General features: G+C 49.8%; 6 protein-coding genes across 6 annotated transcripts; 4 read left to right on the top strand and 2 right to left on the bottom strand.

The window, feature by feature from the left end:
- Nucleotides 1-2,964: 2,964 nt before the first annotated feature.
- G6M90_00g100500 (uncharacterized protein) lies at nucleotides 2,965-6,661 on the top strand (the record flags this gene model as incomplete). The annotated part of the gene is made up of 2 exons (XM_066131576.1): nucleotides 2,965-3,714; nucleotides 5,228-6,661. The coding sequence occupies 2 exons, from the start codon at nucleotides 2,965-2,967 to the stop codon at nucleotides 6,659-6,661; spliced, it is 2,184 nt and encodes a 727-aa protein (XP_065987713.1).
- Nucleotides 6,662-8,657: 1,996 nt separating this feature from the next.
- Rad17 (Cell cycle checkpoint protein RAD17) lies at nucleotides 8,658-11,240 on the bottom strand (the record flags this gene model as incomplete). Its single annotated transcript, XM_014690814.1, has 1 exon — nucleotides 8,658-11,240. The coding sequence occupies one exon, from the start codon at nucleotides 11,238-11,240 to the stop codon at nucleotides 8,658-8,660; it is 2,583 nt and encodes an 860-aa protein (XP_014546300.1).
- A 672-nt stretch (nucleotides 11,241-11,912) lies between these two features.
- On the bottom strand, nucleotides 11,913-13,241 carry mdpL (Questin oxidase; the record flags this gene model as incomplete). The annotated part of the gene is made up of 3 exons (XM_014690815.1): nucleotides 11,913-12,019; nucleotides 12,079-12,711; nucleotides 12,770-13,241. 3 exons carry the CDS (start codon nucleotides 13,239-13,241, stop codon nucleotides 11,913-11,915), a joined length of 1,212 nt encoding a protein of 403 aa, XP_014546301.1.
- A 366-nt stretch (nucleotides 13,242-13,607) lies between these two features.
- G6M90_00g100470 (uncharacterized protein) lies at nucleotides 13,608-15,165 on the top strand (the record flags this gene model as incomplete). The annotated part of the gene is made up of 2 exons (XM_014690816.1): nucleotides 13,608-14,201; nucleotides 14,572-15,165. 2 exons carry the CDS (start codon nucleotides 13,608-13,610, stop codon nucleotides 15,163-15,165), a joined length of 1,188 nt encoding a protein of 395 aa, XP_014546302.1.
- A 405-nt stretch (nucleotides 15,166-15,570) lies between these two features.
- Nucleotides 15,571-19,117, top strand: rad8 (DNA repair protein rad8; the record flags this gene model as incomplete). Its single annotated transcript, XM_014690817.1, has 3 exons — nucleotides 15,571-18,291; nucleotides 18,351-18,442; nucleotides 18,496-19,117. The coding sequence occupies 3 exons, from the start codon at nucleotides 15,571-15,573 to the stop codon at nucleotides 19,115-19,117; spliced, it is 3,435 nt and encodes a 1,144-aa protein (XP_014546303.1).
- Nucleotides 19,118-21,689: 2,572 nt separating this feature from the next.
- On the top strand, nucleotides 21,690-23,909 carry G6M90_00g100450 (uncharacterized protein; the record flags this gene model as incomplete). Its single annotated transcript, XM_014690818.1, has 2 exons — nucleotides 21,690-22,273; nucleotides 22,337-23,909. 2 exons carry the CDS (start codon nucleotides 21,690-21,692, stop codon nucleotides 23,907-23,909), a joined length of 2,157 nt encoding a protein of 718 aa, XP_014546304.1.
- Between the last annotated feature and the right edge of the window lie 298 nt (nucleotides 23,910-24,207).

Genomic DNA, 24,207 nt, shown 5'->3' with positions numbered 1-24,207 from the left:
CTTGAACACGGCTAATATTCACCAAGTACAATCGTTATCTCCTCTCGTGCGGGCTGTGCTTGACGGGAGAAACTGATGACAGGAACCTTGGCATGAGCCAGAGCTTATACTGTGGAAAAGGACGTCTTACACCGAAACAACTGGCGATTAAAGAAAACGTGGAAGAGTCAAGATTTATGTTTGAGACAACAAGAAAAGAAACCGTTTGACACCCGCCGTTGAGACAACCATGTCCTCTCTTCTTGCTGTGATGGATAGTCTACTGCGGACTACGTATGCGAATCCAGATAGTTATTCTCTGGATTTGCTAAGGGAATCAAGGGCGAGCTTCGTTCGTGCCTTTTCCTTCTCAACTTAACACAACGCCTTGGAAGCTCGGCGGAATGCAACGTCTGTTATCAAGGTTTGCGGGTTGGGCACATACCGACTGGAGACCACTGTATACTTTAAGTACCTGACAAGGTTGTGGCAAGCGAGTACTCGGCAGTTGTCGACTGGCCCTGGGGACCAAAACCATGCACGTTTCTTAGAAAGGGCAGTAGAATAAGTGCCTCAACTCCTAGATGCTAGAACACCACAGTAGGCGAGCCTACACATCGAGACAAACGAGAAAAGGTTGCGATCATGTTCAACGCTTGCCGGAGAACCGTATTTCAATCCAGGTCCAAGCCCAAGAGTCTGGTCTGTTTCATCTCCCATCACTCAGTATAATTCTTGTGATACATGAACCACTTCTACGGACAACGCTGTAACAGTGTCCATGGTGTGGATGAACGAGCTGACGCAAGTGCTCAACTAAAAGCGAGTCAGGCACAAGTGACGAGAGAATCGGTGCAATGTCCCTCATAAAGACGAGAACCTGCTAACCTCGGTGACGTTGTGGCACTTTTTGATACGTATGTTGTGCTATGCTGTGAGATGGCCTCTTGTGCGAGCCTATACGCTGTTCGGCCGCAAGTGCGCTGCTCTGTTATACGACAAATGTTTCCTCTATGAAGAATAATACTAGGCGGTGGCAGTCAGGATTGGCTAAATGATTGCTTCGGCACATGGAAGCAACCTAGCTATGCAACTGCATTCCTCATGGCTTGTCCTACTCCGTACAGGTATCCACGGCATCCCCTCGGCTGTTGCTGCTCCTGATTTTGAAGGTCCAGGCCAGATTCGTAACATATCCTGGGCAGACTTGCAAATACTAACAAATTTGTTTCCTAGATTGCGTCGGAGAGCCCAGGAGAACTGCCTAGCGTCGGATTGCAGTAGTAGTAGTAGTAGTAGTAGTGGTACGTAGCTGTGTCTTATATTTCTTTATTTTTAGGTGGCTCTTGTTCTGTCTAGCCAAGCCACATTCATGGGCTCTACCCTGGCGAATGTTGAGTGGCCGGCAGCTTGCAAGACATGATCCGGACTTCCTTGTTGCAAAAGACCAAGCACTCTGTACCTCGTAGTCGTATCACAACGTTGAGTAAGCGAAATTGTGTTTCTCAGCCTTTCTATGCGTGTGACGGAAAACCATGCCTGAAGACTCGGTTAGCTGTTTTGGTGTTTGCGGCCGCTCAACAAGCCACGAAACCCCAGTCTCAGAACTCGTGTTCATCTTCTGTCATTTTGAAAGGCGAGAGCGGACAGCTCATATTTTTAGGCTTACATACTCCGTAAAAAGATATCAACGAACATCGACCAAGCTCACCATTGAGCACAGAACGCGAAGAAGCTGCAGGTGTGGAGCGTACCTACAAGATCTCTGGAACCACGACGTGGGAGGAGCTCAAGCTTCACCTGTCGAGTCTGGTGCCTTCCCCCTAACTTTCCATGACCCTGGCCACCAGCGGTGGCACTCCCCCGCTGAGCTGGACTTGAGTATTCCGTCCAGACGTACGTACATACGGAGTATGTACACAATGTTCGTTGCCGAGTGCCACAAATTTTCTCCGTGACGATCTTCTGGTCGGTGCTTGTTCTGGAGCTGCCACATTGTTCGCTTCAATAGGGATGCGTCTTGGCCCGTGGGCCGCCGGGGCCTTTACCTCCACCGTCATCCTTGAGCTGGCTGAGTATAAGGCGTATTAAAAGTTTTCTTGGCTGCAACGTCGTTCTTGTCATGGAGATGGCCTGACCGGATCATGTGTGTTCACAATCGTGCTTTGCGAGGCGTGGGAAGAAGGGGGCTTGATACCGACTCGGATGCAGGCACGACCAGCCGCCGCTCTTGCACTTTGTGCTCCGTGTACTTGGTGCACTGTTGTCCGGTATGCTCGTACTGTCAGAGTCCTGTGTATATAATACTGGTGTGTCTGTGCAACCTGCCCCGTATGCCAGTGCAAAAAGAAAATAATACATCAAGATATCGCTGCCCACGCGATCAACTTTTGACGTTCTACAGATTCTCCGTGCAAACCACCAACCGACTTATACCCATCCCTTCAACGACATGGATGGCGAGCCTGTTGCTCAGATTCAGATCATTGCTAGCGACATGCTCTTTTTCGGCTTGCTGCAACTTTGAACAATCCGGACACAAGGGCAAGTGCTTGGGCATTTTGCGGTATTGCCCTCCCCTGCCCTGATTATCTTAATCGAGCACAACCTTGGCATCGCCAAGCATCTCGTACAGTCTTTTCTCCCAGGCTTTACCTTGACTGTGGGCTCTATAATACAATTGTACGGCATATTCTGTTGTACACTGTACAGCTCGCAAGCCCCCGCCATTTTTTGTCGTTCAGTCTGCAAGATTTCTTCTTCCCACCCAGTCCAGCGTCTGGGAAGGCTGCAAGGAGCTTGCAAGTGCGAAGGATCAGATTGGGGAGCGTCCTGGGCCCTGTCAATTGCTCCGTTTGTTAAGAACGGGGTTGCATCCAAATTTATCCAGTCACAACTACTGAGTACAGACAGGTACATACTTGACATCCAGTCAGTTAATTAGAGTCGTACGTTTTTGGGCGATAGCTCGGTTGCTGGGCTAGCATGGCTCAGGTCGACAACAGCCGGGCCTGGGAGGCCGACGACAACGGCAGCCTCCATTTGGCTTATCCCATTTCTCCCGTCTACTATCAGGAGATGAAAAGCTTTCTCGATCTCGACTCTCCAACCAAGAGCTCATTTTCTCTCTCGACCGGCGAGCACGACCATGCCGACTACTACCATTCCAGCTTCTTGTTGTTGGATTCGGTTCCTGCTGCGGTAGCCATCATGGCAGCTAATGCGCCTTCGACTATTGAAAAGCTAGAGTCTATCGCTAGCACGTGTAGCGCCAGAGACAACGGCCACCAAGCTAGACTTGGCTCTTCCAATAGCCTTGCGACATTTCCAATGTCTATCAGGACAGAGACATCATGTACCAGTTCCAATAGCTCCACAAGAAGCCGAAACCGACAATACATTCTGCCGAATGCCGGAGGTCCTTTTCGTCGACGACGAGTGCGAGACAGTTTTACTGACGGCGGCGACGATACCGAACATTCACATATGGGCAACACACAGCATCACTGCTATAGTAGCATAAGGCTCATGAACAACGAGGTCGTCAAGAAAGCTGTACCACCACCCCCAAAGCCTCAATCTAGAAGCTCAAATCAAAGATGCAACCCCATGCAAACATTCAAGCCTCTGCGGAGCTCTTGCCACGGCAGAGCATCATCCTCAGATGGCCTGCCACGGTCTCCAGCCCTGACGAGGGATGAATTCGAGGCACTGCCACCTACTATTCAACGCAAAGTAAGTTAAGAACGCTGGAGCAAGACGCATCGAGAACAGAGCAGCAAGCCATGGAATTGGAGACTTGACAAGACGGACACACAGGAGTCACCAGTTGACAGGCTCTCAGCCCGAGCCTGACATTACTCCTTTAGGATGGTCCTGCAAAGAAGCAATCCGCATATTGATGGCACATAGACAAAGGCGGAAGGTCCAGGCACAGTCGCAAAAAAGCACGAGATGCCAGTTTTGTCTGCAGCAGGCGCAACTTTGGCATATCGTTGCTTCCGCTATCTGTGCACTGGCTGCAAGTTGCTGATCTTGGTCGTTTTGGCTAATTAAGTATGATTGCTACGCCGCTCTGCCTACTCCCTCAACCTCACGAGGGCGCCTCCTTGTCACTTTCCGTCTAGTTCAAGTCGGCATCCTTGCTTCCGCCAATGTCGTCATCTCTTTTCATTTTCCTTTCTTGCTTGTTTCTTTTTATTTTGTTCTAGTATTTTCTTCCTAATAATTGCCCCGGCTCGAGCACATGTTTACCTCGCCCTTTACGGCTCTTGTCGTACTCCCTGCCCTTACCCATCCCCTGGGCCCCAATATTGTTCGGTCCTCCCCTGCAAATGCAATGCACGGTCAGGCCCACGGCGGTGAGCCATGAGATGTTGACCAGGGATGAACCCAAAGCAGGCCCAAATCCAACACCCCATGTGTTCTCTGTACGGCGTGCGGAGTACTGAGTGCATGTGCTCCGCAAGTACTTGCAACAGTCGTGCTTTGTCTGATTCGCAAGCAGAAGTGCCCTTGGCCGTCCAGCAACACCCCGCGCGACTCATTCGCTGAAAGGGTTCTAAGCGTTCCCTATTTGCTTTTGTCCCTGCATCCTCCTGCCCTCCACACTTTCGTCACAAGTCATATTCAGACCAAGGCCATTCCACATACGGAGAACTAGGACTGTGCTGTGGGCCTGGGCTGGGCGTACTCCGTACTAGTTCCAGCGGTCAAGCACCATTCGGGCCACGACAGCACGTTCCCTCACACCCTCGGTTCAAAACTGACCAGCCAGGGACGGACCAGCTTGCGTAACTGGTCATCCCAAGAGCAATCTGTTAATCTAACAGACTGTCGGTTGTGGCTGCTGGGTAATTAGGGGTGTCCCTGTTGTACTTGTGCCAGGAAGATGGAGAACTGCTCTGGGCTAATAGTACATGATTGTGCTGGTTTGTACGACATACAGTAGTACAAACGCAATATGGCCCTTTAGTTTGCCGCAGTTCACGATGTCACCACAACGTACCCGCTTTCTTGACATATGGTTACCCGTGGTGTGTGTCAGGGCTCGTTCCTGCGTTGAAACATGCCATTCCCTTTCTAGCACAACTGCCTCTGACATGGTAATCTCAACCCGAGATCTAGCCATATGTATATCCCATCCATCCCTTTCATGATTGCTACTTCCTGTTCTCCCCCTTATCCGTCCAGATGAGTCGTTTTCCATGTTTGACACAAACACTAATTACCTCCTGATCCCGAATAGTACTTCTCAACGCTCGAGCGCCTCCGGATCACTCAAGGGCAAGATTACCAAGAAATAGACAATTCTGGCCAGGAGAGCTCTGACAGTCTCTCTTTTGCCTTGTCTTGTGACGAGGAAGACAGACCGCCTCTCAGACTTGGCTTTGGACAGGACGAACTTGAGAACGCTCCCCATCGCCGGCCTCAAGGCAACGCATTGCGGATATATGCCAGTCCAGGGAATCGCCTTAGCAGAAATCGCTACGCTAGCTGTGACCAGTTGAGGGGACAGAGCTCGGGACAGAGTATAATATCGGTTGCAACGGAGGAATCGATCCTTCGAATGGGAAAACGGCAATTGCGATTTGAAAGTCTACCCAGAAGTTCGACGAGTCCGAAACCTAATCCTGGCAGCATGGTGTCGCTTTCTGCTAATGCCACGACTGCGGCTCCGGATCTCAAGTCTACTGCCGATTCCATGTATGAGTCGTTCCGCTGGTTAGAGGAGGAGGAGGACCTGGATTTGAAGTTGTGCCTCGATGACCATCATTTCAATTTACGAGGCGAGGATGTGTTGGCTGAGAAGCACCGGCCGTCATTTAGACGGCACATGTCCATTTCTAAGCTCCCTTTCAGCAGTCGTGCTTCGTCTACGTTGAGTCGGCCAACTACGAAGGACACCTCTGCGAGCCCGCCACTGATGGGATCACCTGTCTCAAGCCCGAGTTCACCTATTCTTGGCCATGTTCGCCGAAGATCACGGGCTCTTTCTCTCATCTCGCCTAACAAGCAGCCAGTTCCAGATGCATCTGTCTCGATTGATGCCGCAGCAGCACATTACCAGGATCCAGACGCAAGGATGAAGCTCCGAGTGTATCTTGCCTCGCCACACAAATTTGACGAGGCCGTTGAATTTGGTTTTCCATCAATTGAGGAAGTACAGAGCAGCGAAAATTACCCACGACGTAAGAGGGCAAGTTTGTCACAAGGACAGTCAACTAACTCCATGGCCAAGTCAAATGGCTCTCCTGAGGATGACAAATCCTCGGTCTACAGTGATGGGGCCTCTACTAAGGAGCCCGAGTCGCCTAGGACCCCAGAAATGGAGAAATCTCTATCAGTCAAACCAGTTCGCGTTAGCCAAGAGAAGGACGACATATCAAACACGGCCGGTTATGCTCAAGCACCAGCAGCATGTCGGGAAATGACACTCCGTATGACCTTGACACGGCCCGATCTTCGCGCAAATGAGGATCAAATTTATGGTTGGCAAAAGACCTCCAATGGACGAAAATCTCAGGCCAGAGACGAGCCGTTGTCGCCAGTGTCTACTACCCGAGAAGGACACTCGAAAGAAAGCATTGAACGGCAGCTTGCCACTATGGATCAAGAAGACCTACTGGCAAATGACAATGGCGTAATGAAGAGATTCTGGAACCGTGTGCGTCGGTCATAATTTTGTGCTGATATCGGCCTGAACTACTCGAGAGATGCCACCGCCGTACTTGGCTTACGAATCCTTTTATCTACACGTCCCGAAATCGCAATAATACTCAATCCCGCACATGTGTACATCATACACAAGCTACACGAAATACAAGACACAAATACATGAGCAAGCAAGCCCATCTCAGAACTGATGTCACGAAATGAGTTTTTTTTTTCCTTCATCGCTCTCGCTGCGCTTATACCCTTTTGCTGTCTCGATTTTGCTTTTTATTCTACCCATGCCCAACTTCACGATTCTGACGTCAGATGACAAATTTTGGTCATTTAGAAGCGATAATGTATAGATGGTCTGCTTACGGTTCACCTCAACCAACATCACACCATGCCATTAGGAGTTTGACGGAATCTGACAATCATTTTACTACTTGAAGCGAGTTTTTCTTATTTTCTTTGTTTGAACTTTGAGGGACCTGGTCTGTTAACGAACAATGAGAACTATGGACGCACAGGGGAGAGGCCCTGTTTGATTATTTGACTGCGCGTACTGGAAGTTCAAGGAGTCATTTTACTTGTATGGAGGAATTCGATGGGATGATGGAGATGCAAGACATTAAAGGTAGTCGGTAGACACACGACTGTTGTTAATTTAACGCCCTATCCACGAGCTGGGCACGTTTGCCCCGAATCCACCCTTGTCTAAAACTACTGTGATGCGTATTGATGAATGCGGCGAGGTTATGTTGTTTCATCACGACTCTCGGACACTGGGTTTGTGGGTTTCGGAGCCGGCGACGAAGCAAGAAAGCACCAATATCATGTGGCCAAGTGTGCTTTGTACAGCATGATATCACGGCGCTGCATACATACATGTATGTGTGTACATGCAACCTTTGTTACAACGTGATTGTAAATTTGTATGTACTTTGCAACCCGCTCAACGTGCTCAACGTGCTGTAGGCCCAAACAAACCAAATGCTTGGTGCAGCAATCTCCTGCATAAGCAGTTGCTTTTTGGTCCGAGCATGGCCCCAAGCCCCGCTTCTCAGGAGTGTCTTGTTTATTCTTTATTTTTCTTTTGCTCTTTTATCTGTCGTGGGCTAGCCTTTTTTTATTGCTTGTTCACCAACCACGAGGCGCTTACAAGTCGGGTAAAAACTGACGGCCTTGTCGTGGCCCAATTCCATAATAGTCGCTGTTCCGCAATAAATTTCCTTCCCGGCGGCGAGGGCATGGAAGAAGCGTGGTGGCTTGATTTAGCTCGCTGCAGGGTCGATGGGACGAACAGGTCGAGACGGACAGGGCACCCTCGTTGGAATCCAAGTGCTGCGTCCCTGTAACTGGACTCTCGGACCAGTACTCCATAGTCGAGTCGCAGCTTGTAACGCGCTCTGGCTGGCAGACCGCAAACGGCGCCTCAGCCTCAGGTTGTGATTATTGCTATGGAGCTGGTCGGGTGGTCCTTCTTTCGGGCCTGGCCGGGGCCCAGCCGCCATTCTCTTGCCCCCCTCCCTGGTGGCACACGCGGGTCCGAGCACCTGCAGATGTGGCAAGCCGCAAGACCAAACCAGCTCGAGCTACTCCGTAGTAGTAATATACAATTACAAGTACTCCGTAGCTTGCCAGCGGACTTTGGATGATGCCGGGGACGTACATATTAGGTACATGAATGGATTGCTGCTGGTTCAATGTTGGTGGTGCGGGCCCCATTGACGCCTTTGGGTACTATTATTTTACATGACAGCTTGAATTGCAAGTTGGATCGCCAAACTTTACCAACAAGAGCGTGAACAAGATCTGGACCTTCTGTGTGACGGAAACAAGCAAATTGATGAGCACCGTGCTCAAGTACCTGGGACAAGCACTCTCGAGTGCTGTCGGGAGCCCCATATCCCGCGCAACTAGCTCATGCTCGTCATAAACGCCTCAAGTGCTGCCTGCTTACCCCAGCCGTTGGTGTGGAAATTAAATATAGTAGTACAGTAAAAAAAAGCACACGCCCTCTTTCAATCCTCGATATCATCGTCGCTTAATACTAACTTTTGATCTAACATGCCGGACATGCCGCCTGCTTTAATCCGCGCAGTCTTCTTGCGTGGACTTGATTCTTCCGAGGGTTTGTCTGTAGCCCAAGCCTCGCCCAGCGTTGCATCATCCTCTGCCTCGAATTCTTCATCGGCGGCAGCCGTGACGCCATGAAAGGACACGACTTTTTCAAGATCTCGTAGTCTCAAACCTGTTCTTCGGGTTCGTGCCATGTGAGCCATGTAAGGTAGCCGGTCGAGGAGCATTTCCCGCTGAGCTGAGCTGCCCAGTGACAGCAAGGGCGATGGGGCCGAGGATTCTTCCTTTTGCTCGGTGGTGTTTGCAGTTGCAGCGCGTGCCTGTTGGCGCTGCATCCAAGAAGAAGGCTCTCCAGAGGATTGGGACCTCAGAAATGCATTTGCTCCGTCTGTTAGATTTTTTGTTGCCAGTTCTGATTCGCCCTTCAGTATCCTTGATGACCACATGTCGATAATGCCCTCAATCTCTTCCTTGGCCTTCCAAAGCTTCAAACTCGTTGGATAAAACATCTTGAATGCATCGCTGCCTTTGGCCATTGTAGTTGTCTTGCGTTTGACCGGGCTTGGTAAGGAGAAGAGCATACCTCTAACGGCGACTTGGAATGTCATCTCGTCCTGCCGAAGAAGATGGCTGCCTGTCTCTCGACCGCTGAAACCACCAAAACCGCCCCTGCCTCCAAAAAATACGTCTCGGGACGGACAGAGCAGATCGCTTTCTGATAAACACTCTATACATTCATTGACATAGTCCACTGGTGTTGATAAATCCATAGGGTCAGTGCTCTCACATGAAAGAATGTAATTCTCATGGAGGGCGGATATGAATGTATGAGTGTCTGTACCGATTTCATCAATAAGAGAATCAACAGATACTTGCGACCTCTTCGGCCGGGCATGTTCTGATAGGAACGGGGGAAGGTTTTCGACAGCATCATTTGCTGGCGCCTTTTCGTCCCTCTTGTTATACACGATTTTGCCAACTGCGTGAAATATGCCCAAGCTGGCTTCGCGTTGCGATATCAACTCTAGGCTCTCTGCTTCCCCCTTTGTCAAACTAATCGAATCCCTCGTACTTTTTTTGATTTTGGTAAAAGCGACCTTGGCTCCCCAGTCCGAGTCTTGGTCCCCTTTGAGGCACAAGAACTCGAGAGAGGAGACGGCGTTTCGAATGTCTCCAATTTCGCCCAGTCTCTTAAGCACTTGGGGTCCAGGAGTTCGTTTGCGGCCAGACTTTCTCGCTTCCTTTAAGACGACAAGCTCCAGGGCCTTTGCCAGGATCGAAGGTGCAATTGCATTGAACTCTATCACACCAACACCAGGGTGGCGAAGTATTTCTGGTCCCAGCAGACGGTGAGCCGTAAGACTATCGGCTGTTGCGGACGTTGTTGTCAACAAGGTCTCTGAAATGACCAAAACAATCGGACTGATCTGATTCCTATGCTGAGGTGCCTTCCCAAAGCTGGCCAGTGAAGGCGTGTGCGCAGCCAGGTACTGGAGTATTGTGCTGCGGAAAGAGGTCAACGCCGACGAGGACCTTGAAAATGTGTTTGGGAACTCCTCTACGAGAATGATTCGCTTGGCTCGACTTTGAGCAAGCCCATTTGAGTTCTTCATAGTTGTGTTGACCGGCTCCTCCACATCCAGTGTCCCAAATTTGCCGCTACGGCCAAGGAAATCCCCGAACTGGCCCGACACAGAAACATATCCCGTGCCCGAATTCGTCGTAGGGTTTTTCCACTCAAGCAGTTCACACCCCATATCGGTTGCCAACAGCCGGACAGTGGTTGTCTTGCCCGAGCCTGCTGCCCCTTTGAGGATCAAAATCCGCTGTCGCATGCGTCCTGACATGACATCCTCTAGCCATTTTCGAACATCTGCAACTTTCTTCTTGTGGACTGCCAGCTCATCCAGATTTCGTGGCCCGAACCGCTCCGACCATGGTCGCAAATCGTCATCGACACCAACTGGATTTGCAGGTCTGGGTGGTTTGAGGAACATGGAGCCAGTGTTCGACGACTCACTCGCCGCAGTTGCACTCCCATTTTTCAATCTCTTACGGGCATGTTGGCTGACCAAGCTCGATGAGCTAGCCTTGAGTTCTGATATTTCGTCATCTTCGGATATTGGATCGCTGATGGGGTCATCGATGGGCGAAGGTCGCTTTTCGCTGCCATTCCCCGGCTTCGTAGCCCGTTGGGCTTGTTTCAAAAAGAGTGCCTTGAGATCGGCCGTCTTGCCCCTTTCTTCGATTCGTCCAACATTTTTGGACTTCTTGGGGCTGAGACTGCTACCATTCTTCTGTAAGCTTGCCTGCCGCGTCTTTCGAGGAGAAAAACTGGTGCCAGATTGGCCCGCAAAACCTTTGCCCTTGGGGGAACTCGTAGACGCAGTCGGGGCTGGGTCTTTTGACGAAGAGCTTGGCGAAGACAGAAGGAAATTGGAGAGTGTGTTGGCTCGAGGCTGCTCATCTTCGTCATCAGACGCCTCAACTGGGTTCCGCCTGCGGCGTTTCGCGGGCGGTGCCATCAAAGCGACTGAAGCATTTGTGTATCCGGAGTTCCATACGGGCTGGGTTTGTAGAATTGAGCTCAACCAGTCAGTCGGGAAGGCTGCCAACTGGTCTGGTGTTGACGGCGAGTGATGGGAGGAAGCAACACTAAGTACTTGGAGGTGGTTACGTCGATTCAATGTTTGCCCCAAGTCTGGTCACTGCATGCTGCCAGACCAGACCAGACTCGACCGAGCCAGCTGAAGTGCCAGGCTGCCAGGCTGCCAGGCACTATGTTGACATCACTGTGGTGACCCGGCCCACTGGACATGGAGGCCATGCGCCAGAACTAATGTCAAGTTCCATGTCCACGTGCGTGCAGTCAATATCTCAGTGCTGTCTGGTCAATAGCTTACGGCGACCTGGACCCCACCAGGCTTCAACATTAACTACTCCGTACCACTTGACATGCAGTGCCCCAAAGTCCATTTGGGCATTGACTTCTAAAGTTGATAAAAGTAAGCAGTCACTAGCGTGTGCATGGCACCAAAGGAGCATGCTTATCGACTGATTTGTATTTAATTAGAGTAATGAACAGATACAATTTCAATTTGTAATGACTCACACATAGGTGTACATACAGCGGAAGACAAGTTTTCCCACTCAAACACAATCCTTTACAAGTACATGCGATCCAAAACCCTTCGAGATTAGAAACTCCATCCGTGAAAATTGTCCACAAATGTTGCAGCCGCCCGGAGATAGAAAGTATCCTCGTCTCCCCAAAGACTACCAATTTCCCTCATTGATCGAATTGCTAAGCAGCCAGTTAGATTATCCAGTCGGAAACTTTAGGGGCCATCACTGGTAACCTACCCTTGACATAATGTGCATCGCCTGAAAACTGGGAGTTCAGCGCCTTGTCCTGGATATACTCCCAGCCACGGCCATTGCAGTCCTTGTCAATGTTTTCGAGATCCGGACATGGCCTTCCCTTCAAGACAAAGACTGCAATGACTAAAAGCCACCACTGCCTCACAAGGCTGATGTGATACTTGGCTGGGAAGAATGGCAGCAGGACCCTCAACGCATAGCTGGTCGTAAGCAGATGCACGATGAAGAAGTTGTAATTATATGATTTATGGTCGACCGATGTAACAAAAAGCGCGACGGAGGCTCTCTGTGATGATTCAAAATCCTTGATCGGATCGGAGATCTTCCAGGCATTCCAGTACTCCATTATCAGGTCCTCGTGATTGGTAATCATGCCTTCCAGGCTTCCAAAGTCAATTTCTTTCGACAGACTGTCGAAATTTGCATCCTCGGACATCTGGACAAGCAGATCAAGCACTGAGCTGTTGCTCTTAGATGAGGGCCTCGTGTAGGACGCATCAGCGCTGTACTTGTAGAGAAAATTGTGCTGTACTGACGCCAGTGTGAGAGCCTCCATTGCGACCTCTCTGCTGTCCATTTCATATGCATATCCCAGCTGAATTAGAGGGTGGCCAACTAATACACGTCAGTATAGGTGGTTTAGAGAATTTTGGCGCCGTCATATTGAACATACGGCCGCAAATTAGTCCATGGACCAACGGCTTTTCGGACGAGAACAGAAAGTGCTCAACCACCTTCTTCCAGTCATAAGCGTATTCCATGGCCAGTTTGTCCTCGAAGAAATCCACGTATGCTCTTTGATAATGCCTGTCTCCTAAAAAGTCGACCCAGTCATTATCAACCAGCTCCGCCGGAGACGGCGTCCAAGGCTCCAATTCCTTGGCCTGTTCCTCATAGATTTCGTGGAGCTGATTCGGTGTGGCACCGAGTAAATACGCCGAGCTCAGAATATGGGCATTATGATTATCGAAACGGAGCTGGTTATAGACGACAGAATAGTTGACGTGATTAGCCTTGAGCAGATGCTTGAGTGACCGCGCCCTGCGATCGGGGTTGGTTTCTATATGGTGTACTTCCACGGGGGTCAAGTTGATCGCTGCAGCCTTCCGGTCGCCACCAAGCACATATGATAGTATTCCAGACATTCTCGATGATTTAGCAAGACCGCATGATTTCCTGTCGGTAACTGTTGGGTCAAGAAGTGGACTCTTTTATGACGCTGAAAGCGTTGAGGTCATGAGTGGAGATCGAGATGTACAGTCTGGTACTCCGTACTCTACGGAGTATTAGTGGGGGGAACCGGGCTCTTGCTTGTCCTGATTGCACAATGCGAGTCCGCGTCTTTTGCACCTCAACAGACAGACACAGCACAAACAACGCTCCCGTCCCCATCACCGCGCTTCGACTGGTGCAGGCCTACCGCCACACTGCTTTTGTCAGAGCAAACGTCTAATTCAGACGTAGTGACCACCGCCCTTGATGCGGGAGACCGATTCGAGATAACCGTTCCGATGAAGGAGGATCGGATTTCCATCTATGCAGAGTTGCTCTCGAACATCAGACAAGTCTCCATCGCTGCTTCATTGCCGTCGCCTCCAGGTCCCAGGACTGTAGCCAAAGTTTTCGATGGCGGTCGACGGTTATGCATCGAGCATGATGGCCAGACCGAGGCCCTGGATCTGCCAGGAACGGTGTTTGGCAATACGACATTGCAAGTTTCCCAATCGGCTTCTCGCGAACTGACATGGCGATTGCCACTGTCTTCAGAAGGGACGCCATTTCCGCACTTCTCACCCGAAACTCAGGCTGTTCCGTGGGTTGCTTCAGACCTTGAACATGGGTCTGCCATATATTGTCGAAGCTGCAACTCCATCGTCATTCCCAAGGACACCATAGAATCCTGGAAAGACTTGCCTAGCGAAAACTGGGCCGAAATGATGGAGTTTTGGCACTGTCACAAACCACACGATCACAGTGAGCATCAGCAAGAAAGCTTGGCAGATAGAGGATATGGCGCCAATAGTGTTATAACTGCCCAGCCTGGCACTGGCTTTGTTGACATTACCTCATTCATGTTTGATGAAACCAATTGTCAAAACTTACTTGTAAGTTCCGCTGCCTAATGCGACGCCTTTGTATTGCTTTACTATTATGCCCTTTTCAATCTATCCGGGGAAATAGAAGGTGGCCAGATCAGCCGTCAAAGGCTACTCGGTGGTATGGTCATCGATACAATTCCCCAACATCATTGCATTCTGCCGGCCTCTTCTGGGGCAACCAGTGTCTTTGAAACCTCCTCACTCCAGGACGGGTTCTGATGACCTGGATGAACGGCTGACCTCCCAATTTCTTCTTAGTAATCAAAGCCATGGTTGCTGGGAGATCTTAATGAGGTACATTGGTTGGAATATCTTTTGCCACGTTTGTTCGCTCGGTAACGAAAGCCATAAGAACTGTATGCTTACATCCTGCCAGTTTTCGATGTCCACTCTAGCAAAAGCTGCGAGAAATAGCTCCGACGCTGTAGCAGATGCAGCATCGCCAAAGTTTCTACATATTTTCTGCAGTGAATGCAAAGCAGAAATCGGTCTTTTCAACATGAAAATCGGCTCAGTGACTCTGTTCAAGTGGCAGGTCAAATGCAACACGACTGTGCCAAACAATAGAGTCCCAAGCGGACCAGAGTGTCTTGCAGCATCTCTTGTTGCAAATATCTCCAGATCAGGAAGTGCGAAGTCGCTTATATCAGCACACGCGTCCGAAAAGGGGGAGAATCTGACGACGCCGCTCTATCTCTGGGTTCTGAACCCCAATGTCGTCTACTCATCCTCCTTTATTCAGGGCAAGAAAACAGCGATGAAGGTTCTGTATCAGCAGATTACCGCAGAAGAAGGCGATAAACTTACAGATTCAATCGTATTAGATGTACAAGACTTGAGTCTTCCGACTGCCACGATTCAATTATCAAGGGAGATTCTAAAATCGAGCAATCGTCTACTGCCGGAAAAGGAAAGGTCCTTTAAAGAGTGGCAGGTCGGACTTTTGGATCGTTGGGACGGAACAAGATAGGAAACGATAGTAATTTACACACCACTTCAAGCTGATTATTTAGTTGTTACCTCGCTAAAATGAAGAAATCATCGATTTTCACGATTCTCACACACAGTGCGCCATTCGCACTGTCTGCATCATGTCTCGGGAGTGGCGATTCACAGTGTGAAGAAATTAGCATTTACAGTATTAGGCAACAGCCGGATCTTGGTGTCAGAATCTTGCCCCTTTACTATTGTCATCAATCCCATCAGTACTAATAGGACTTACAACTCCTAACGTTCAAGCTTCCTTCTCGCTTTTCTGGGAGAATAAAAACGATACACCGAGTGCTTTAATTTCCTATAATTCCGATAATCATGACTCTAACTTTGAGAAGCACAGTGCAATCGGCTTGATGACGATCTACGAGATGTGGACAAAATGCATCTTCTACGGCATGACTATATCCCTGCCGGATGCCTTGGAGTCTTCTTTGACGATTCCAATGTTACAAAAGAGACCTGGGATACCATAAATCTCAAGGTTTGGAGAAGTTTCCGCCATCACTCTTCTCTGGACCAGTTTGACGACAATCAAGTCCGTGCTGACGATAGTCATTTACCAATTAACGTCCAAGAGCGCCTTTTCCAGCTTCAATTTCTGCAATTAGCCTCACTTCTGTTTAAATCACAATGGATAGATCTCGAGTTTTGTGTACATGAAGATGGATCATATGGCACGGTGCGGGTATATTTGCTACCGGATGATGCATATCGCGGCCTGATTGATAGAACCAGTGTCAGTCTCAAAAAATCGCGGCAACGTCTTCTTCATTTATTAGACTACTCGACAGACGCATGGGAAGGAAAAACTATTGCATGTGTTGATGGCTCATCCCCCCTCGGAGGCGATAACGTGGCAGGCGATGAGAACGAATCGCTGTTGCAGGTGTTTAACAATATTCCCTCGCCTAACCCGGCCACTGACCTGGTTACCGACGCATACGCTCGGGGTTCTATGAACGATGTCTTGGAGCACACCATACCCGGAGTCACCACAGAACTGTACGCTTACCAGCGCAGGTCAATAGCCGTCATGGTGCAAAAGGAAGCAGAGCCAAGCAAGGTTCTTGATCCACGCCTGATTGCTATCGATGGGCATGATGGAACTCCATGGTACACTGATCCGGTGGCTGGGACCATTCTGAGAGAACCACGATATTATGATGGTGTATGTGGCGGCATCTTGGCAGAAGAAATGGGAGCAGGCAAGACCATTATTTGCTTAGCTCTCATCCTCGCGACTAGGAATCTTCCAACGCGGCCCCCAGAGCTTTGCAGCGGCATCAGTTGTCCTAAACGAAACAAAATAGCCTCACTTGCCGACATGGCAGCGGCCTGTGCTACCCGGCACGCCGTTCCGTGGAGATCATATTTTGAAACCTGGAGACGCCAGATTGGCTATGAATTTCATCGATGCGAGGCCGCCCTCAAACGAAACCCAGGATATTACTTGCGTCCTCCACCGAAACTTCGTCGTACCGGTCGACATCCTGTCCAAGAACTAGCGCCTACTAAAATCTACTTGAGCAATGCAACCATCGTGGTTGTGCCTACCAATCTGCTTTCTCAGTGGAAGCACGAAATAGCAAAGCACACTACCTCCTTAACTGTCCGCGTTCTCTCAAAGGATGAATCAATTCCTTCCTTGAGAGAATTATTAGATATCGATATCATCTTATTTTCTCAATCACGATTCGAAAGGCTCGTTAAAGAAAGTGGTGGAGTAGGTGGTACTGCGCTCTCTGTAGTCCATTTCAAACGCTGCATCGTTGATGAAGGCCATAAACTCGGCAATTCAAAAATATGCCGAAAGAGCAATTTGCTACGTGGCCTCGACAGAATGAACTTCTCGTCGCGATGGATTGTGACTGGAACGCCCTCACATGGTCTTTTTGGTGTAGATAACCGAACTCCGGCGGGTTCTTCAGCGAGAGACCCAACATTACTCCCCATACAAACTCGAGAGACATCCGCTGAAATGGAGAAGAAAGATCTTGAGCGACTAGGCTCGATCTCTTCGCTGTACCTGAAGGCGAGGCCGTGGGCGAATGTTGCGACGGAAAACGAAGATACTCGTGCGGATTGGGGGACATATTTGTTACTCCCGCGGCACAAGAAGAACAGTTACGGCCGGCGGGACCGTTTGAAGGCGACCCTTAACTCCTTAATTATCAGACATCGACTATCTGAAGTCAGCGATCTCTTGCCGCCTGTTGATGAAAAGGTAATTTTGCTTGAAGGCTCATTCCAAGATCGGCTGTCCTTGAACCTCTTCGCTATGATGATCATCTTTAATTCCGTGCAGTCACAACGAACAGACATGGACTACTTCTTTCACCCTCGACAGCGTAAGAGTCTATTGGAAATCGTGCATAATCTAAAACAGTCGAGTTTCTTTGGGGGCTCGTTTTTTTCTTCGGAAGAGATCGCAAAGGCCGTTGAAACGGCGGAGAAATTCTTGGAAGAAAAGAAAGTGCCAATCAGTGACGAAGACAGCGTCCATTTGCGACAAGCTATAATACTGGGCAAAGTTGCAATCAATGACAAATTGAGAAATCTCAGCAATCGTTATCATGACATTCCCATTCGAGTCCATGGCCCGCTTGGGGATGCAAGCCATTCATGGTCCCTGGATGGTGAGGGGGGAGATACAATATACACATCAGCAAGTATGATTTTATCTCTGCAAAAATTACTGACTGAGGCGGCCCATGAAACGGAGTTGCTGAACTCTTTGCTTAATGGAGGTCTCATTCGAGAAGGATTGATCGAGAGAAATAAGATCTTAGCTGTACAAACATCTGACAAAGTTGCTGATGCCAAAGAGAAGAAATCGGCTACCTTGGCGGGAAACACCAAACTTGGAGAGGATACTCGACGTCGCAAGCCTCGACTTCAAGCTGGGGCTATAGGTCCAACTGAAGCATTTCCTGTGGACAGCCTGCCACCGGCTTTGCGGCAAACTCATCTAGTATCAACTGTATCCTCTAAGCTTTCGTATCTGATTGACAGCATAGTACGCCATCAAGATGACGACAAAATCATCATTTTCTACGAGAATGAAAATGTTGCTTGGTATCTTGCAAGCGTTCTAGACATGGTACGTGCTTGTAAATGGATTTCGGGTGGGTAGAAAGTGTTGTGTCTGACAGATTTCAGCTTCAAGTACAACATCTCATTTATGCCAGGACATTAACTACGGAACGTAAAGCACAATACGTCAACACATTTCATCACAACCCCGTATTTAGGTAAGTGCCTGATAGCATTTTTCAAAGCCGCCATGCTGACTGCGGTTGTGAAGAGTCCTCCTGATGGATCTTTCTCAAGCTGCTTTTGGATTGGATATGCGCGAGGCCTCACGCGTCTATTTTATCAATCCAGTTCTCAACCCTCAAGTTGAGGCACAAGCAATCGGGCGAGTTCGTCGCATAAGCCAGCAAAAGCCTGTATTTGTTGAGACCCTCGTTCTGAAGGATAGTATTGACGAAGTAATTTTGGAGCGAAAACAACACATGACGCAAGCTGAGCACCGCCAAATGAAGTCTATCCTTGACGTACGGCCGATATATAACTGGATCAAGAATGCTGCCATTGTGGCCCTGCCGCCCTCTGGTCACCATACTCCGACCCATATGGCAGCATTGCAAATGCCACAACCTGTATTTGGTAAAGGATTTGGAACAGAACTGCACCCTGATCATGGACTTGTCTTGGGAGACTCCCCTATCAAGCCAAAAACGAAGACCTCCAGCTTGACGCCCCATATTTCGCCAATTACTCCGTTAAAACGTACATATGACGCTGGACCGGGAATTGAACAGGCTCAGAGTGAAACGGATAAGGTGCTATACAAGCATGAACCTGTGCCACATCCGGGTGCTCGCCGAGTTCGATTTGCGACTGACTCCGATTCAGAAGATTGAGAAGACCACACCTGGGACTTGCGTATTCGGTATTATTAGGGGCGTTACGGGAGGTCGTTTGGACCCGTCTAATTCATTTTCGGCTCTGTTATCTCACAAATATTGTGACAGTTAAGCAGTACTGACCTAAATGTCTCAGCTAGCGCAACATTGCTTGCTCACACATTGGAGCGATGATCCAGAACCATGATCGGATGAGATAATATACAAGACTTATCAGTACATACAACTGAGTAATTCACAGCTTGAATTTTTGTTATGGTCTCCCAGTCTAGCAGTCTCGTCGGGAGCCATCGTGGAACCTTTGAGGGCCGTGGTGGTATTGTCGCTAAGACCTCGAGGCCTGCAAGTCACAAACAACACATGATATTTCCCTGGTGATAAAATTGCAACTTATTACTAGTAACTAGTACTACAACAACACCGGCATATTCTGGAGTGGCGTCTCGGCAAGCCACATTTAGCCTTGCCGGCACCCCAGGCCCATAAATAGGCAATGACGGGTCAATTCTTGCAAGTCCGCTTTCGCCAGCCGGGGCAATACTGTTAGTAGAGTGGCTGGATTTCTGCAGCTGAGGTGCGAGGCACATTGGCTGTTGATTCGCTAGATCCCCGGACGATGGCCGGTCCAGAGCACAGATGAAATTCGCGACTGTAGCATTGAAGCCGCAGCCCAAGCCAGAGAAGAGAACAGAAGAGAGTTGGAAACAAGGTCTATGAGAGCAGTAGGATCGAAACTGGGTGATTCAATAAAGGTTTATTGGATGCCTTGCTCGTCGAATCGTCGCTGCGATATTCCCTCCCTTGGACAACTACAGAGCTGCCCTGCATGTCCAAGTTGAGCGAAGTGGTCTTGCGCAGCCCTTTGACGAATTTGCTTCATCTTCACGCACGCAATCGGTATGCTGGGCAGTTCGTTCAAGGCTGCATTTGCTGGGGGCCAAGGCGGTCGGTCCATTGAGATAAAATTGAGCATGCATATCGGCGACATGGGCCTTGGGAGGCAAGGCTTGATCAAGAGCAAATCCGCGGCCCACCGATGGTGATGATGGAAATGGCCCGGGGACCAGCAGAATCAGCCGAGAGGAGGACCATTCACCATTGCGCTGGCATGCACCGGCAATGGATTACGCGTTTTTTCTTCTTTATTGGTGATGCGAATCCCGGTGATCGTGTACGTTTTTCATCCAAGTCATTGACCAGTCACCAAGAAACCACCAGGCAAGGTTCACTGCCTTAACCCTGGCTTTGAGCTGGCGCCAAAATTTCAGCTGGCGGGTTTGAGGCTTTCCGTCTTGTACTGTATGTACCCTCACCCTTGGGCGACTTGCGGTTGGCGTGGTGAAGACAGCCAGCAGAATCAACAGTCTATTGCGGAGTACTCTGTACAATAGAACCGAAGACGAGAAATGTTCATCAACAAGATCAGCAAAGAGTGTCTTTGGATCCAGCTGTCTGAGCACCAGGGAACGTGGGCTGGCCCACTGATGCAACAGAACAAACGGATCAAAGAGGAGAGATGGTGACTGCCAAGATGCCCCTTTTATTGCCCGCGTCCTGTTCGGGTGTTCAACAAGGATCATGTATGTACCCAAAGAGAACAGACGAAGCCGGAACCTGTTCAGGTGTTCAACAAGGATCATCAGATCATCAGCACCGGCGTCAGCCTCAACATCAGCCCCAGCATTTGGCGACTTGGTTCACTTGCTCTCCTGACAAAGTTCGAGCCTCGTCGAGATTCATTCCAAAAATCCGGCGCAATGCAAATTCACCAATACAACGTCCAACTCGAGTCTAACCTCTATTGGCTTCGATTTGCATAGCCATGTCTCTCGTCCGAATCCACCTTTTGTCCTTGGCGGTCATTGAACAGCGACGGCAGCAATTTCCTTGTTCTGTCAAGTCTGTTGGGGGGTTTGATTAATGCCCACTGGACGGCCGTTTAGGCCCCGGCCATCCAAACTTCGGCCGGGACTAGACCACAGATGCCTGCCATCATTGCAACCCAGGCACGTCAAGATGCCAAGGGGCTCTAGACCAGTACCAACGACAGCCCAGCAAACACAGCATGCGGAGCCCCCCCAGTAGGACTGGTATGCCGAGTCTCAGCAGGGGCCACGATCGACCTGCTGCTCTTTATCCAGAACAGGGGTATACTCCGTTTTGTTGGAGGGGTTGACAGTAGTGTGCGAAGCTGCTCAAGCCATTAAGCACGTTTCATTGTTGGAATATGGTCCTAATATTCTTATAGTAGCTCATGAATATCTCCTCCGCTTCCCCTTTCAATTCCTTGCGATCCCTATCGGCTTTCTCGGAAGTCCAGGCCAATGCTCCTTTTCTTTTTATTCACGTTCAGTCTGGGAATTACCTTTACTCGAGTCCTTTTGTTTCCTATAGGCGTGAATCAGGCCCTGTTGAGGAACTTGAGGAACTACGGGGAGTAGACTGGTCGAGAAGCCAGCACGATTCCCAACAGACCAACAAGCTACAATAGTGTTTAAGCAGCCATGTCAAATTGAGAGCCGTCATCAGCGTCTGAATATCTGGCACAAAAATGAGCACAACAATCACAATGCGGCCCGCGCATCCCGCCGCCCTCGACAGGATGCTGCCCGACTTATACTCGATCCCCGAACACAACAACAATGCCTTGGACGCCAGAAAGCCTCCATCTACCGCCCGACCTCTGACTGCAGGAGATGCGTCTGCATATCCCATGTATCCAGGGCTTCAAATGCCGAGAATAGACCGAAAATCGTCCATGGAAGCACCGCCAGTCCTGAACCGCCCACGAAAGCTGTCAGGCACATCGGAATACTCCCGGGCAGGTGGGCGACACCAAGGGCCGGTAGGCTCAAGGACGAGGAGTCAGTCTTGGGGCAGCGGATTCGACCCTGGACAAGTCGACTCATCCACTTGGAGATTGAGCTACATGCCGCCGCAGACACCTACGCCTCTGAAAAAACAAAAGAGGAGAGCTAGACTTGGGGACTTGGTTGCTTCGTTACCAGGGGAGGTCTTGGAAGTCATTTTCGAAATGTTGAAACAGATTCATCTCGAGAACGGGAATGAAAGTTGTGCTACATGCTGGATGCGAGATGCCTGCAACATTGCGGTTTGTTCTAGAATGTGGTCCAAGGCTGCACGCCTGGCGCTGTAAGTTGATGAATAATTTTGATGAATCTGGAGTGCTTTTAACGGAGGCTAACTATAATCAAGATACCAAGATATTCAATTAAACGGTCCGGATTCGGCAACCCATAAGAAGAGGTTCAAGACGATACAAGGGTGTCGTGTGGCGCTTTTGCGACGCACTTTGAGAGCCAACGCCGAAATTGCGTCAATGGTGCGCTCGCTCAAGGTTCCTGCGCCTGAAATCATAACTGGCATGTCAACTACCAAGGGCTCTACGGCATTTGAGCAGTACGAAGACAATGTGGCTGCATTGGTAATGGCCTGTCCCAACCTTGAGAGGCTGTCGGGGCCAGTATTTACCTACGACCATTCCTTCAAGAGACTGTTTCATGCCCTATCTACGAGAGCTAATCTGAAAGATATGAACTGGCTGATTGAATCATGCGACTTGACAACAACAAAAGAAGTCGCCCTGGCCCCAGGTAAAGACTGTACTCTTGGGACCAACGACGAGCTACAGACTGATCACCAGATTGCCTTTTTGGAACAACATCGAGCCTGGGCCAAATTAACTAGCCTCTCTGTAGAGTGTTTACCTGACGCAACGCTTGCACCTCAAACATTACTTGCCAGAACCCTGACACTTCTCCCTTCGCTGCAGCATCTACATCTTTGCAACTTGCCACCGAGTGCATTCAACGATGTCAATCTCCTGTCTCTTCCCCCTTTACAAAGCTTGACTCTTTCAGGTATCCGCGGCATCTCATCTAATGGCCTTTCATCCTTTGCAACACGATCTACCAGCCAACATCTTCGACGGCTCGTTCTTCGTCACACACCGCTCACCTCATTACCCGCTCTCGCGCGCATATTGTCCAACCTGCAGTCCCTATCGACTTTTTCACTGGTGCAGACTTTCCCCCCATTGATGCCCGAGTCAGACTCGTTTATTCTTTGGATGATGCCATACTTGGCGTCGAGGAGCGTCAAGAATCTGCATTGGGATATTACCAGTCATCCAGAGTGCAGCAATGCCGCAGACAGCATTCTCGCGAGGAGCATCGGAGCGGGTGGGTTCCCCTCGTTGAAAACACTACGAGCGCCCAATGACCCGGATGGCATTTTTCAAGAGTTGTGTCGACCGGTGGAAAGAATCGACCTGCCGAGCGACCGGCTCCGAACCATGTCTGTCTCGGAATGCGGAAGCGTGCCCAGCTCCCCGATAAAGTATCTCTCCAAATCACCCACGACGAGCTCGCTGCCATCCATCATGACCGTCAGCCCTCATACCAACCTCGCCGTGGCGCGGCTGGCTGCCCAGGCACGCCTGGATCGAGCGCGCGACTCCTACACGTTTCAAGTAAATGTCACGGATGAGGAAGGTGACCTGGTTGAGACATTTGGGCTAGCAGGGTACATTGGCACCGTGGGCAGCGAAATCCACTATCATCTCCTCCCGGACGAGGGATCTAGCGACGAAAAGGGCGGTCTTGTCGACGTCTCTGATCTGCGTGACGACTTGGGTGACGGCCCAGCTGTGGGACGAGCAGGATGCACGGGAAGTTGGAACTGGCGAGAGGGCGTTGTTGCTGATAAGAGGGAAAAGGAAAGGTGGTGGCACACTGAGAGGACACGATGGCGGAAAGTCGAGCTTTGAGATTTCACGACGACTTGTTCTCACGACGGACTAGCATTAATACCAATATGTATACCCCAACGCACAGCAATTTTATTTTTTTGTACTTTGCTACTGTTTAATCCAAATCAAAGAGAATGACAATCAACAAAAATCAGAACCCCGCGGGACCTCGGTTCCCATCACTCAGTCGGTCCCGGCTCAACCACGACGAATTTCCCTGCTGGCGTTGTTTTCCCTCAAGTTCCTCTGCGTACATGCGTTTTTGTGTGTTCCCTCACTCCAGGTCACGTAGTCTTTGAAGAACACGGCACTTATT

The sequence above is a fragment of the Metarhizium brunneum genome, chromosome 6, assembly GCF_013426205.1.
Source record: "Metarhizium brunneum chromosome 6, complete sequence".
NCBI lineage: Eukaryota > Fungi > Ascomycota > Sordariomycetes > Hypocreales > Clavicipitaceae > Metarhizium > Metarhizium brunneum.
The sequence above is the reverse complement of the archived record's forward strand: the minus strand, read 5'-3'. Positions and strand labels throughout refer to the sequence as shown.